General features: G+C 39.5%; 1 protein-coding gene across 1 annotated transcript in view; it reads left to right on the forward strand.

The window, feature by feature from the left end:
• tmtc3 (transmembrane O-mannosyltransferase targeting cadherins 3) overlaps positions 1-10982 on the forward strand; it is a 40252-nt gene extending 29270 nt beyond the window's left edge. The window contains exon 15 of the mRNA XM_073471985.1: positions 10275-10982. Coding sequence (XP_073328086.1) covers positions 10275-10516 — 242 coding nt within the window. The 3' untranslated portion in view covers positions 10517-10982. The remainder of the gene's footprint in view (positions 1-10274) is intronic.
• The last annotated feature ends 4058 nt before the right edge of the window (positions 10983-15040 follow it).

The raw sequence follows: 15040 nt of genomic DNA on the forward strand, positions 1-15040 counted from the left end.
GATGCACTCAACAGTGCATTTTATGCTATTTGTGAATAACCATCAGCTGATAACATTTTAGGAATGTAAGCCTGCAGTATGTACTGCTTTAAGACAACCGGCGCCAAAGGGTGTCTGTCACTCCACAACGAGAACATCCTTTCAGAGGAAAATGTTCAAGGCACTTACTTTTACCCTGCGAGGTGAAAGAGTTTGAATGACTAATTATTCAAATGTCCAAGCTCTGCGGGACAGGAAAAGCTTTAGAGTAAAAGAAGCAAACGTGACTTAAAGGTTGCTGGGTTGAATCCTCAACCTAAAAGGATCACCCTCTCCTCTTCTGAGGAATCTCCATCTGTGTGCCTTTGATGAAGAACACAATGCAGCCGAGATTGAATCAGCAGTTGTGCCTTGCGGCTGTCAAACATGAGCGTGTGAAACGATAGCGAGAAACAACAAATCTGCTATCTACAATAGGTGGTTGTGGCTTTTAAACTGGCAACAGATGAGTTTTCTGCTTCAACGTATCATTATGAAGTAAATGTGGATTGCACATACATGTACATGCCTGTGTAGTGTTGAGCCTTGAGCTATACAACAAATGCCAACGATAGCTGGCATCTATTCAATGTCACTGTGTCTGCTTTACGTGGACAAATTGGGCGGGAGGTACAACATCAGACTGAACTACAACACATATTGTACTGTCACTGCCGCTCATTTTTGCCTGTTCTCGCAACTTCTTGCAGGAAACCACTGCACTGTTATGCCAAGCAATTTAAGTGATTAATGTCTTCATCAAATTAGAAATTTAAAAATTAGGTCACTTGGAGACAGTCTTTCCCAGAATTGATAACTGCAACCCTGCAGATGTCTGCTGCAGATTCAGACTGTTTACCGTCTGAAAACCAGGAGCCAAATAATAAAAAATGTTTCACCCAAGCTCACCAGAGCAAATGCAACCCAATCGCCCAAATAAATGTTTTCGTTTACATTTCTGCAAACTACGAAAATTTTACATTTCTTCATATTGCAACTTCATTTACTTTGGTTCAATTTTCAATTTTATGTCGTGACGATGCTGTACTTATGCTCTGGTTAGGTTAATCAGGAAAACCTCTTAGTCAGGGTTATAAAAAGATCATGGTTTGGCTTAAAATAACTTTTGTTGGCTGCAAACAAGGCTAGAGATGTCATAAGATCTCCTTTAAAACATCTGTTTTTTGTTGCCAGAAAGCCTGGAGATGCCCTGACTTCCCGTCGGAAAAATCTATTTTTTTGTAGCCAAAACATGGCTGGAAACGTCTGAGAAGGCTTTCCACAAGATGTTGTAACCTGGCTGCAGGGATTTGCTCCCATTCAGCCACAAGCGCATTAGTGAGGTCAGCCACCGATGTTGGGTGAGAACTTCTGGCTCGCAGCCAGCTTTCAAGTTCATCCAGGCCAACGAGACTGTTGTCATGCTAAGATAGGAGGGGGCATTCCCAAAACTGCCTCACACAGTTTGGAACCAAATTACTGTCTATTCATTGCATATCATTGCATCCGATGCTGTAGCAATATGGGTTGCCTTACTTGGAACTGAAGGCCCAGACACCCAGATCAGAACTGCACAAAATGTGTCTATATTGTGTCCCCCCCCCCCCCCCCCCCCCCCCCCCCCCCCCCCCCCACACACACACACAGTTTGCTGGCTAGCTAAAGCTTTGTTCTCATATCTTCAGGTCTAAATCTCAATTGTATTCATCTCTATCTGTGATTCAGAAAACACAGGAGTCATGGGAAGGGACTGGACTGTAGTCACCGTGGTTGATCAGATAAGAAAGCCTACAGAACTGTCAACAAGATGTGAGGAAGAAAAGATCACAGCAACGCCCACGGCGTGTGCTTGACAGGGAGACTCTGAGAATGCTTTGCAGAAATGCCACAGAATTTAGCACTGGTTAAATGACACAATGTACATTATGAGAGGATGTGATGAGGAGTTCAAGGGGTTGATGAATGTGTTAAAAGAAGAGAAACAGTCCTCTCATGGTGAGACAGCTGAAAATGATTATCTTTCAGATCAGACAAAGAATATTTCAAAGAAAATCTTTAGTTAACCTTCTTATTCAATTTCTTATACTATAAATATTTTTATCAGCCATATTTTGACTCTGAAACATTTTTGATGACACTTTTGTGTGACTTTGTATCATATTCATTTCATCCATCAGATATTCATATACATTTTGCAATTGAAATTGCCTAAAAACCAATGACTGGCTGACCAATGACTTTTTCTTGTTAAATATGGGTCATTACTTCTGACACGGTCAGTATGATGTGTAGGGTCACAAACTGAACTTCATCCTGCCTACACCCTTTTACCGACAGAATTACCAATTTTTGCTAAAAGTCAGAATCAGCTTTAAGTTTGCGTTTTATTTTATAAAATAGATGTAGCACAAAGGACTCGGACAGGACTGAGTTTCATTGCTCTCAATGTGACACACAGTTAATTAAAAATGGTCTTTAAATATGTAGGATCCCTTATTGTTATTATTTTTCATAATCAGAGTGAGACTTGTCCATGAAGTCAGTCAATTAAGGGAACTGGTACCATTTTGGGAAAAACAAAATCATTTCAAATATATCGATATGATGGAACAAAGGTGGTATTAAACGTACCGAATTCTGTTTTTATAAGATGAATTCCTGCATTTTCTATCTTGATTTCACATTGTCAGTCTTCACTCCTCACACAACTTTTATGTGCAACCTGAAGGGTCCAATTAGCTTTTTTCCTGCTCTCTGCAAATCAGCATATAAACACAGGCGCCTCTTTCATCTACCTGTTGCGTTTTTACCAGCAGCTGCATCAACAGTCCCTCAGGGACTGCTGGCTGTTAGAATATCAAGACTGAAAGCTGAAGGTCATTGTCATCTGTTGTTGCTCCTTCGCTTTGAAACCACAAAGTCTCACAGATGCCAACATTTGTAAAACGTACTTGTGTTCTCTGGCTTTTGTAATCTTTAACTAGTTAAGATATTGAGTACATGTTTTTGAACATCGTTTTGTCCTTCTCATATTTTATCCTCAGAAAAGCCCCTTTCTATACGCATTTTTTTGAAATATCTACACAGCCGTTATAAGCTTTGTAAACACAAATGGTTCTCAGCTGGTTCATGGAAATATTATTTCAAGTACAGCTTTCCCACAATCTCTTTCCCCTTCCTTTATTTGACTTTTCTTTATTCATTTTTATGTTTTGTTGTCTTCATTGTTATTACCACCATCACTCTGTATTTCATGAAGATTCTATCCTCCAGTGAGTCAGTTTATATCAATATTGTTTGAGTTATCTAATTGAAGTACAGCCAGACCTGACATGGATGTTCGTGCTCGGCTCACTGTAGGTTAGAGCATTGGTTCTCAGCCTGGGGGTCAGGACCTGGAGGACACACACACAATACATTTTTTCATTTTGGAAGTCCCAGTGGGGGTGGCAGCAGAACGCCAACCTGATTTTTCTGGGGGGTTGTGACTCAAAAAGGTTTACAATCACTCCATGTTAGAGGATCAAACTGAAAGTAGTTGGTCGAGTGTCTGCTGGAGGTCTTGTGTTCAGCTTCCCAGAGACCATCAAACAGTAGTTCTCCTTGTCTCCTTGGAAGGTGGAGACACTGGTGTCACGTCTGTTTATTTACTTTGCCTGGTACCTTTGACCCTGTTATATTTGTATCTCATTGATGAGGCGCATGCAAACAAGGCAGATAAGCTTATTTTGGGACAGCAAACAATACATCATTGAAGCATCAGTGAAGCCTGAAAACCAGGAAGACTTTTAAGTCTCCGAGCAAATGTGACTCCTCACCTCGTCCGCTTTAAAGACGAATTTGCCACCTGGGTGCTCGGCTCCGTCTGACCCTAGGTGGTAAACTTCACACGGCAACGCAAAGACAAAGATCTCTGAACATGCTGAGAGAGTGCACACTAACATGAGAATTCTGCTTTGCAAATCCGATCTGATGGCTCAAAGAGTGAAGTAGTGCGACCAGATACAACTAAATGTTATTGTATTTATTCTTGCTTAAAAGCATTACATATTTTTCATCCTTTATAGTGTTATTTATATCATTTATGAATTGATTATTATTATTTTAATTTACCTTATGTATCCCTTTTTTTTACAATTACTTTCATTATCATGTAATCAGATTATTTTCCTGATTCATTATACAATCAGTTGATCTATAATAATGTTAGAAATAGTTTTAAAAATGCCAATCAGAGTTGATAAATTCAAATTGCTTGTTTTTTCCAACCAACAGATCCTCAGTTTGTCATAACAGAAGACTGGGAAAACCACCAAATAGTCAGATTTAAAATCCAGAACCAGTGATTTGTTGCTTAGAAATGAGTTACAACAATAGATCAATTGTTGCAAATACTGCAATTTGTTTTCTCTGGTTGCAGCCTCTCACATCACGTGACAATTTGCTGCTTTTTTCCACTTTATTAAGAGTGCACATCATCCAAAGAGTCTCTGCACACGTCACAAGTTTTAAAAGACATGACAACAGGCATGAGAGCCTAAAACATGGAGGCAATAAATGCCCATAATGCTATCATTGAGATAAGGAATTGAAAATGTTCAAGTTTTTACAGCATCAGATCTTAATTGGGGCAACTACTTAACAACTCTGCAGACCAGATAACTATAGAGAAAGGAGAAAACACTCAGAGAAGAGCGGATTCATTCAAACTAAACATATGCATGCATGTATAGGGCTTGTTCCTGCATAAAAAGGACAAGACAACAGACAATCAAGAAGATCACGACCATCAAAGACACAAACGCTCAGAGTTGAACACGACACCCTATTATCTCATTTTCTATCTTTTGCAGATGTTAGCAGAATCCCTCTGGAGTGACTTCAAAAAACGTCCACTGAGCTTTTCTAAAGAAGTCAGACAACAGAGGAGACACTTCATAACACGCACAATGCTTTTAGAAGACAGCAAAGCATTCATTTTCCTCTCTGATGACAGGTAATACTTAGCAAGATTTGCATGCCGACGCTTGTTACCTCCACAGTCACATTAGGAGAAGGGCTTCATGTATGTCAGTGCTTTAGAATTGTAGAGCTATGGAACAACTTTCCCAGACTGTGATTTTTATTTTTGCCTCAAGTCCTTGAGTTGAATACTGTCACACAGAGGAATGCCAGTGATTACACATGGTGCCCAATGGTCTGTCCCAGTGAATCACATGAAACTTTCATCAGTGGAACTGAAACATGCCCAATTTCAGGCAGATTTATTTTTATCAGAACACCAACTAGGCACGGGAAGGCTGTCTGCACAAACAGACAGGAATTTAAAACAGATTCAGCAATTGATGAGACAATATCATAAACATAATCAATACTGTCTCACTTTCTTTTGTCCTAAACATACTGCAGACAAAACTGTGCACTGTTCTGCTGTAAATTCAGCATTTTGTATCCGTTATTGTTCTTCTATTATGACTTTGAAAGAGAGGACATTGTTCCCGTGAGGGTTTAGAATCTGTGCTCGTGGTTAGAATTAGGTGAACATAATGGCAGTAATTTGGATTAAGGTAAGGCTTACAAGCAATAAGAATCCTCAAAGACGTCTTTAAAAAAACCCACCACAGGCTATCCTTAGACTTTTGATGTGCCGTTTCATCTCAACTGAAGATGAGTCATAACTCAGTGAAGAAATTATGATTAGCCGTCATTAAGTCCCCAGGAGTCGCACAGACAGACAGACATGGGTCACGCTATTTGAATCAGAATCAGAATCAGGAATACTTTATTGATCCCCGAGGGGAAATTGCTTGCGTTACAGCTGCTCCCATTCAAAGTCTTAGAAATATGCAGAAAAAGGCCCATTATCCCCACCTTAATGGAGGCGAAGTGGTTTATGTCTCCCAGGATATTTGTTGTCTCCATGTTCCACAGCTAATAGCTGGCTAACTAGTCTCACAAAGGCCCTGCTCAGACCTGGTGTCACCATGCGTCCTGAGTGATCTGATCATGAGTGGACAGTGTTAAGTAGAGGTGTGAATGCCCCCAAGATGCATTGAGATCTGATCATTCAGACCTGTCAAATACATTTCTTTTTTTTTAAAAAAAGGACAGTAAACAGTAACCAATACAGGGAACATCTTTGTAGCCTGTGGAGAAAGTCCCCAAACTCCCTCTAAAAAATGCAAAGATTTGTGAGTTGAAAGAAACTATGTGAAACGCACTGACAGATTCTTATCTATCTGGGCTTTCTTGTTAATTCGGCAAATGTTGAACATGAAGATATTTATTTCTTTGTGTAAATAAACAGTTTATCCGTTTGTCCTAATTTGCATGTAAAGCGGGGAAATGAGATCCAATCACAGGGGGTCACTCGAGATGCATGTTACTGCCAGGTGTTAAGAACTGTCAACTTGTGATTAAATCCAAAATTTAAATTGCATTTTTATTTTGGCAATTGGGCTGCTGACTAGGCCAAAAATGACAAAACTCGGGCTAGCATTCATGTATGCATGAACTATGTCTCTTAACAAGCTTAACAGGATGAAAGACAATATGTGAAAAGGGTTATAATATGAATATATAATATAAAAGGGGTGTATAATCCACAAAAAACGGATACAAAATCTTATAAAAATGACAAAAATGGATATACGTAAAAAAAGCAACCTAATATTACTCACAAAAAAGTAAAATTGTAAACCCAGACAACAACAATTTAAACAGTCTTCCTTTGGTTCTTTGGTAAGCATCCACTGTATGCTTTGTGAAATATAATGAGAGGTTTGCTGATATATTGTTAATATTAGACTTGACCAAGTCCATTTCATGAAAGGGAGATCATAAGTCAGATCCGTCTTAGTTTAACAAATGGTGAATGAATGTGTGTATTGCAATCATTGCATTATCTTGTCACATCATGAAACATACACAAAGACAACTGCACACTCACAAACCGTTGCATGTGGAGTGTACAGTAGTGTGTCACATGTGATACTTGTGTGGTTTTGTTTGAGGGAATTCTTTCACAGAAGATGCAAAACAGTTTTGCTTTAGGGTGAAAACTGTCTCTCAAACATGTCAACATTCTTTTGGGTGCCGGTGGAGTCTGGTTTTAGGAGGCTTATGTCAAACCCCTCAGGACACTCCGAGCTTGCGGATGCAGTACCCGAGCCATAAAAAAAGTCAGTGAAAAAAATAAAATTGAGGTTGAGTTTTAATATAACAGTTTATGGAATTACCCAGCAGGTTTTAAAGCAGGTCCAGGAGGAGGATGGGGCTCACTACCAGCCTGAGAGTTAAACAAGCCCATGGGGAGAGAACGGGCGGAGGGCGATTCATGTTACCTTTAAAAATAAAAAGCCGAGCCCTGTGTTTGATAATTTGACACCGGTCCACACCAAAAAACATACGCTTACAGAAAACTTCAAGAAGGAGAAACTGCTGCACAGGAAAACAGGGGAAGTTGTAATATAGTTCTAGAGTCCTACACTGTAATAATATATTGATTGTATATTGAAAAAAATCCATCTTGAGAAAAAAATATATACATTTTTATTTCACTAGGAAGTCACAATGAGGTTAAAATCTCTTTTACAAGTGAGACCTACAAAAAACATTTCCTCAAAGAGTTTTCAATGGAACTGTTTACTCAGAAACTCCAGTAAAAATGCTTCACAGCAAGGTTTGCGGATAAAATCGATTTCATGAGACATTATTAACTTTAAAAACAAAGAACCGAGCCCTGTGTGTGATAGTTTGACGCTGGTCCACACCTAAACCATACACTGACAAAACCAACTAACACAAAACAAAATATCAAACTTTGACGTCAAAACTTCATGAAAGAAATCCTCGACAAAGAAAGATACTGAAAACATGAGAAGGCATAAGAGTTCTAGTTTCCTACGCTGAAATAATCTTGATTCCAATCTATCTTGATTCCATAATAAAAAATCCACCTGGATCTGGGTAAAAATATTTATGTAACTTTAATTTCACTAGGAAGTCACATTGAGATTAGAATCTCTTTTACAAGTGAGACCTAAAAAAAACATTTCCTCAATTGAGCTCAATCATAATTCTTCACAGCGAGGTTTGTAGATTGATTTCATGGGACATCATTTCTGGGGAAACAAATCGCTGCTTCTCCCAAATCCCTCATTTAGATATGTGATATCATTTATCAGGGTGAACTGACCCTTCACTGGAATGGTGAATAGATGTTCCCTTTGGGAAATTTCTGTAAAATTTTCAAGAAAAACTGGTATTTTTGCTCAACTTCAATAGAAGTCTTAGCTTACACAACCCCGTTTACCAAAGTAGTTTGGATGTAATGAAAAACAGAATGTAACAGTTTGGCTCAGTCAGTCACACACAAGCACTTTCTAAGAAATTGTATAACATGTTTTGGTCATCTAATCTCGGAACGATACCTGATGAAGATTTGATGACCAAACACTGTATTAAATCAAGCTCACAGTAAACGGAGACAGGATGAGATCCAATTATTTTTATTTACTTGTTCATGCACAGAGTATCATGTCCCAGCCACCAGCTGGCAGACCCCCAAAGCCTTGCACACACGTCCATATGATTATTATCTTTGTACTGCTTTGTCAGTTTGAGACCCCCACCCCATCCTGTCCCCACGCTGCTCTGTCCAATGAGAGGAACATGAAACGTCCAAGAAACATGTCATGAAAACTTTCATTCTGAACCACAAGAAGCTGTCCTTTCTGTAACATCTAAAAAACAAAAAAACTTTCATTCTGAGTCTTCACTGGTCGTCTTTTGGACACGTCTTTGCTTTGGGTAGTGAAAAAAAGGAAAATCATTTTGTTTGTATTCGGCAACAAATGCAGACACTTACAAATTCTTTCTCTGAATCTCGACAGAAATAGTCTATCAGGATCTTGGGACTTACTAGGGAGAATTGCGTGTTCTGCTGTTTGTGCTCACAGCAGATGTGTCTTGTGTAACTGGCATTCACAAATCATTGCTGATCCAGTTCCCAGTTCCTCTCGTTACAGCTCCACTGACATCAAGAGTGAATCTTAAGACAAATCTTTGTCTGTTCTGCATTTATAAATTTGGTTGAAACATCATTTCAATGTGGATTAAATTATTCTTGTAAGTCTCACACAAATACAAACATGACCATAATTCACTTTGTAAGTGTTGAATAATATGACAGAGAAGAACATGAGAAAGGAGAACAGAGCCATGTCTTGTTCATATCACAGCACTCTGTTCTCGGAAGTCACATGTCCCGGAAGAGTGCAGAGAGAAGATTTATCATTGAGAAACACTGATGCAGAAGATTAGTAAAATGTTGGTGCCAAGTGTCAGATCTGGAAATAACATGTCAGACATCTGGGTCCCCTTTGAATCTTGATTCCCCGTGCAAAGCAAACTGTCATCACCTATTTGATACCTATCAAATCGGGTGGTTTTATTTATCTGGTTTCCAATTAAATAAATTCATTTAAGAATACAATACATTTTCAAAGTAACCTGAACTTTTTACTGGCTACATTTATGTGATAACTTTAGTGACAACATTTGCCTCTAAAACATAGTGGACTGGAAACAGCTAAAGCTTTGCAGGTGGCTGGTTGCTGCAGAGTGAAAGTCTCCTCCCTGATCGGAGTGAGACATTTAGTCATGTCTAAATGCTGCAGGGTTAGGGTCAGCTGAAAACTGATTAAGTCATGCTCAGGTGGGACAGGATTCGGTCTACTGGCTTCACCTGGATATGCTCTACAGGTCACACACAGGTCCTGGTAGTAATATAGGAAGTAATATACAGGTTAAAAGATGCAATAAATCCATCAAGAATAAAGCTGCCTTCAGCTGTGGAAGAACAGTCAAACGGATTGTGAGGCTGGATTTCTGATGATATTAGACAGTAAAAAAAAAATTCATATCAGGGGATATTCTTACACCGAATACATGCATAAATGCACTTTTTTGTAGTGATCCTCAATTGTGGTTTTCAGACACTTGATCAAAGATGCGTATGTAATAAGAAAGGCAGGATATTTTAGCTTAACAAGATATTATTTTCCTGGATGATATCACTGCACTGAGACGGTAACGTCAGTGGGAATATAATAACTAAAAATTACCCCAAGGTCATATGATTAGAGATAGATTGAGGAGCGGCAGGGGCTCCCTGACAACCAAACAAGAAAACAAAAATGGAGGTAATGAGAATTTGCACCTGCACTAATAAACTTTCTCCTTTTGTAAACCAGGCCCTGAGGCCCGTCTCCGCTCACCAGGAGATGACCCAGGATCGCAGGAGGAAATTACACGTCATATTTTCCAAACCCTCTTAAAGCTTAAAGCTTTAATGTCTGTCTCTAAAGAGGCTCGCTGTCAGCTGATCGGCCACGCTAATGGGGTGAAATTAAAAAGAAGGAGCTGGGTTATCCATCTACCAGTCATCAAAACCACCAACCACCAACCGCTGAACATCAAGAGCCTAACAAACTGACTAATGTAATTATTACTTATTATTCAGAAACTTAAACAAATACAGCTGTTGGACTGTAATCAGAGACACTGGTCTTCATTACATCATTTTCACCTGTGTGAGAAATAAAAGATGCCATGCCAGAAAATGTAGAATGGATCATTATGAACTTATACAAAGATGTGAAAGTGATAAAAAGGTAATTGTTCACTTGTTGGCCGCCATATTACTGCCCACAATACTACTGTGACGTCATATCGGTGAAAGATTGGATGTCCATTCCATTGCACTTGTTCGTGAGGCAGATATTTTTCGGACTCCCGAGAACAATGTAACTCAACAAGTAGCTGTGTTAAAGCATCATGTGCCAAATGTGCCGATCATTAAAGCCAATTGTTTTCTCGCTTGTTTCATACCAATCCAGCATTTGTGTGTATGTTGATGGTGTGTGAGTGTGGGCCTGTATGTGTGAGTATATGCTTTTCGACTGGTTATTTTCTTTCATACTCACTCAGCAATGTTGGCCTCTCCACAGCAACACAGCAAAATGAGAAAATAGCATTGCACTGTTCTTGTTTTTTAGAAAATCCTTCTCATTCTGTCTTTATGCTTCGTCTTTGTGATGATCTGGTCATGTGATGGCTGGATGGATGATGCAATAAACTACTGGATGAACAAAAGGCCATCTCTGCACAGTGACATCACTGGTAATTTGTTATTGGTACATTTGTTACTGGATTAAATTCAAACAATAAGAATAAGCCATTTCAAACTGCTGTGACTATAACTGGCAAGATATGCTTGGCTGAAGTACAGTAATGAAACACGGTCTCCAGAAATAATGTTTCTACAGTGCAGCATGGTTCAGATAACTTGGCTCTTACTCAAATTTGGAGGAAAATTGTGAGTCATGTTTTTGACCTTTTGACATCATACTCATGAGATCTGTGACTAAAATTGAATCAGCCAAATACTTCAGTCCTGAGAAATAAAAATAAAAAATGTGATATCCCAACTGACGTACAAGAAGCTGCACAAGGACTTACATAAAGGCTTTCCCATGGTAACTACGTGCATCTTTACCATTTGCAGGCTGTTGAGTGACCTTTAAAACTCTGTGTGAGCATAAACATTGTTGATTCAGTGCAACCTGTTTCTCAGTTTTGTTTGAACCTGCAGAGGAATCAGAACACTGACAGTGTGTCGCTCACTTCAAAACTATTTGACACAAGGTGAAGGCGATGTCTTATAAAACAAAGTCAAATATGTGACTCATAATATCCTTTTTGTGAATATGAGAAAAAAGTCGTACCTGTCCTTCAAGGATTACAGATTGTTTGAACTGTGCTGCAGTGGAGAAATGTTGTGTAGTTATACAAACAACTAAACCGTAGCCAAGGGAAGAGGCCACAGACAGACAAACAAGTGTTCTTGCTTCACTTCCTGCAAAATGAAAGAGTCTCTTCTTTAAATGCAAACCCCCCTTTAATCAAAACATATTCAAGAATAGCTGTATTATGCAGAAAAGGAGCTCATTTCCAAAATGATGCCATTTACAATTTCACATTTGTGGTTTTTCTCTGTCTTTTCATGGACAGACATTACATGCTATTCTTAAAAACAGAACACAAAATTGATTTTTATTTTGTAAGAACAGTTTGTCTGTAGTGTGAAAGAAAACAGGAAATACAAGAGCAACAGCTGGGAAAGTTTAAGCAAGTCATTCCTGAAAATTACTTCCAGGAATTACTTCAAAAACAACCAAATAAAGTGTTAAATTTGTGGACACACATTTATCTCCTAAAGAAAAAAAAAATCATAAAACACACACACACATGAAAGATAGGGAACAAAATCCTCAGTGCGTGTTCTGTGGCAAAATGCATTTTCTAGAAAAACGACCAAAGCTAATTAGTTAAGTCACTTAAGAAGCTAAGAACTTAAAAACACTGTCTTATTTTTACATAATTCCCTGTTTTTTGTTTCCATGAAAAGTGTTTCTTTGCTTAGCTTGAGGGATACATCCGGATGGTCGCATATTGTTCTACCAGGAGGAACCCAGGGCCTACTGCACCAGTGTAAGGTCTGACAATTACTCTGAGGATTTCATCCCGGTTCCTAACAGCAGTCGGGGTACAGCTGGCTATGACATAGAGGTATGTGCGACCCTCCAAGGATACCACCCCAGAACATCACTGAGCCACCACCAAACTGGTCATGCTGGATGATGTTACAGGCAGCAAAATTTCCACCACAGTGTCTCCAGACTCTTTCACGCCTGTCACTTGTGCTCAGTATGAACCTGCTGTCATCTGTGAAGAGAACGGGGTGCCAGTGGCCTAACCCTAACCCTCATGGAGTCTGTTTCTGACAGTTTGGTCAGAAACATGCACACCAGTAGCCAGCTGGAGGTTATTTTGTAAGGGCCCTGGCAGTGCGCCTCCTGTTCCTCCTCAGACAAAGGAGCAGATACCGGTCCTGCTGCAGGGTTGATACCCTTCTTCGGCCCTGTTCAGCTCTCGTTGTGTAACGGCTGGTCTCCTGGTATCTCCTCCATGCTCTTGCTCATGCTTGGAGACACAGCAAACCTTCTTGCAACCGCACGTATGGATATGCTACCAGTAGTAACAAGGACACTAGCAGAACACAAAAAAAAAAATTGTCTGTGTCCACCATTCCCTTTTTGGGGGTTGTCTTGCTTTTGCCTCTCCATTGCCCCTGTTGTCACTTTCATTGCACCAAAGCAGGTGGAATTGATTCACAATCACTTGTGCTTCCTAAATGGACAGATATCCATATTTCTTATTCTACTGAGTGGTATAAACAAAAATGTCAGATATCTTTTGTTTTAAGTTAACTTTTGCAAAGTAGCTACTTACTACAGATCAGCAACCACCACCACCAACACACTCCCAGAGGCTGCTCCACAGACACTTGTACTGAACTCTGATGTGTGTGGGGGTCAGGGTTGGCAGTGGACCAAACCACTGTGAGGCATATAAAGGGGGACCCAATCTTTAAAAAAATGTAAAACACATTGTTCTGTGTCTATAATTAGTACAGGTGTTTTCATGCATTTTACGTATATTATTTAATATTACATGTTTACACTGATGTAGGCTATTGAGGGGGACAACTCTGATTTCCAGGAACAGGGTCCGGACTCTTAAAGGCTTCAGTTGTGCTGGACAGTAAAGTATCTTTAAACATTGCGGCTGAAAATGACAACAGAAATAAACAAGTTTACCGATGTCACATATCTCCACAATACAACTCAACTGCAAATTTTCTACCCACGTGACTGTTGTTGTAAGTGCGACATCACGGAGCTTCAGCCTATAAAACAATGATCATTCTGTTATCATTCAGCAACTACGGCTAAGATAATTCACATTTAACTTGATTTAATTTCAAATCTGTCGCTTGGACTTAACAGCTGTTCTTGGCCCTAATGTTGATGTATTGCTTTTCACTGCCGGGGTCAGTGCCAAGCAAGTCACAATAATGGCCTTTGGGAATGAACAACAAGGCTGACTGTCTTTCTTAGAGTGGTTTCAATATGAGTCGGAGGCATCCAACTTGAAAAGACTTTCTAGGTCACAGCTAATTCAACACATAGCGGTGCAGTCAGGAGCAGTCTTCAGCTAGATGAGAGGGCAAATTAAAAATCCTTTTTACCTCGGCCAGTAGTTTGATTGATTCCCATTCCTGCTCTAATGCAAAGTCAATGCGCAGCCCTACTCAATTAAAGAGAAGCAGTCATATGATTCACTGAGGAGGAGGTGGATGACAGTTCCAGAGGAAAAGTGAAAAGGCTGAAGGGAGGTTGGTATTGGATGCACATGTGTGGTATAAGAGCAACGAGGAGAACAGTGATGGATGATGTGAAGACAGAGAGGGAGTGAAGGAGGAAAGTAAAGAGGCCACCAAGGAGTTCTACGCTGCAATTAATCTACTGTTCATTTGACCAAGTCAAAGATGGAGCTCATTTATATGCCTGCCCTCCTCAGCCACACTCCTTTATGACTTGACCCTGGATACATTTAACATCGAGTTTATTTATCGAGATAATGACAGTTTACATGTTTTATTTCATATTATTTCAGTAACAACAGTTCATATGGTCAGATAGCCAAAGCTGCATGGATGTGAGTAGACACACTGGCAGAAAAGCGTCAGCCATGGTGTTGTCTAAAGATTTTCTTGAACATAGTTTTTACTAAAATAATGTATTCACTGTAGAAAGTTGTGGTTTGTGGTTAGAGACACCCTAGGTGTTAGAATGGAGCGAAAATTCATAAATTCATATCTGAAAACATGTCAGCTCTTGACTAAACTTGCGGTTTTGAAAAGGAAATATCTGCCTGTCCTCTTCAGAAAAACGACCTTATGCTGTTTTCGCGGTACTGGCAGGAAAATGCCTAAAAACTTAAATGCTGCTTTTACCGCCTTTTAATTCCCCAATGACACAGGGTAAAAAACTGAAGTTGTATGAAGGGGCTTAGGTATCATGGGGTTCAGTTAAGACAGAAAACAAAAGAAGCA

This window comes from Pagrus major, chromosome 8 (assembly GCF_040436345.1).
Source record: "Pagrus major chromosome 8, Pma_NU_1.0".
Classification (NCBI taxonomy): Eukaryota; Metazoa; Chordata; class Actinopteri; order Spariformes; family Sparidae; genus Pagrus; species Pagrus major.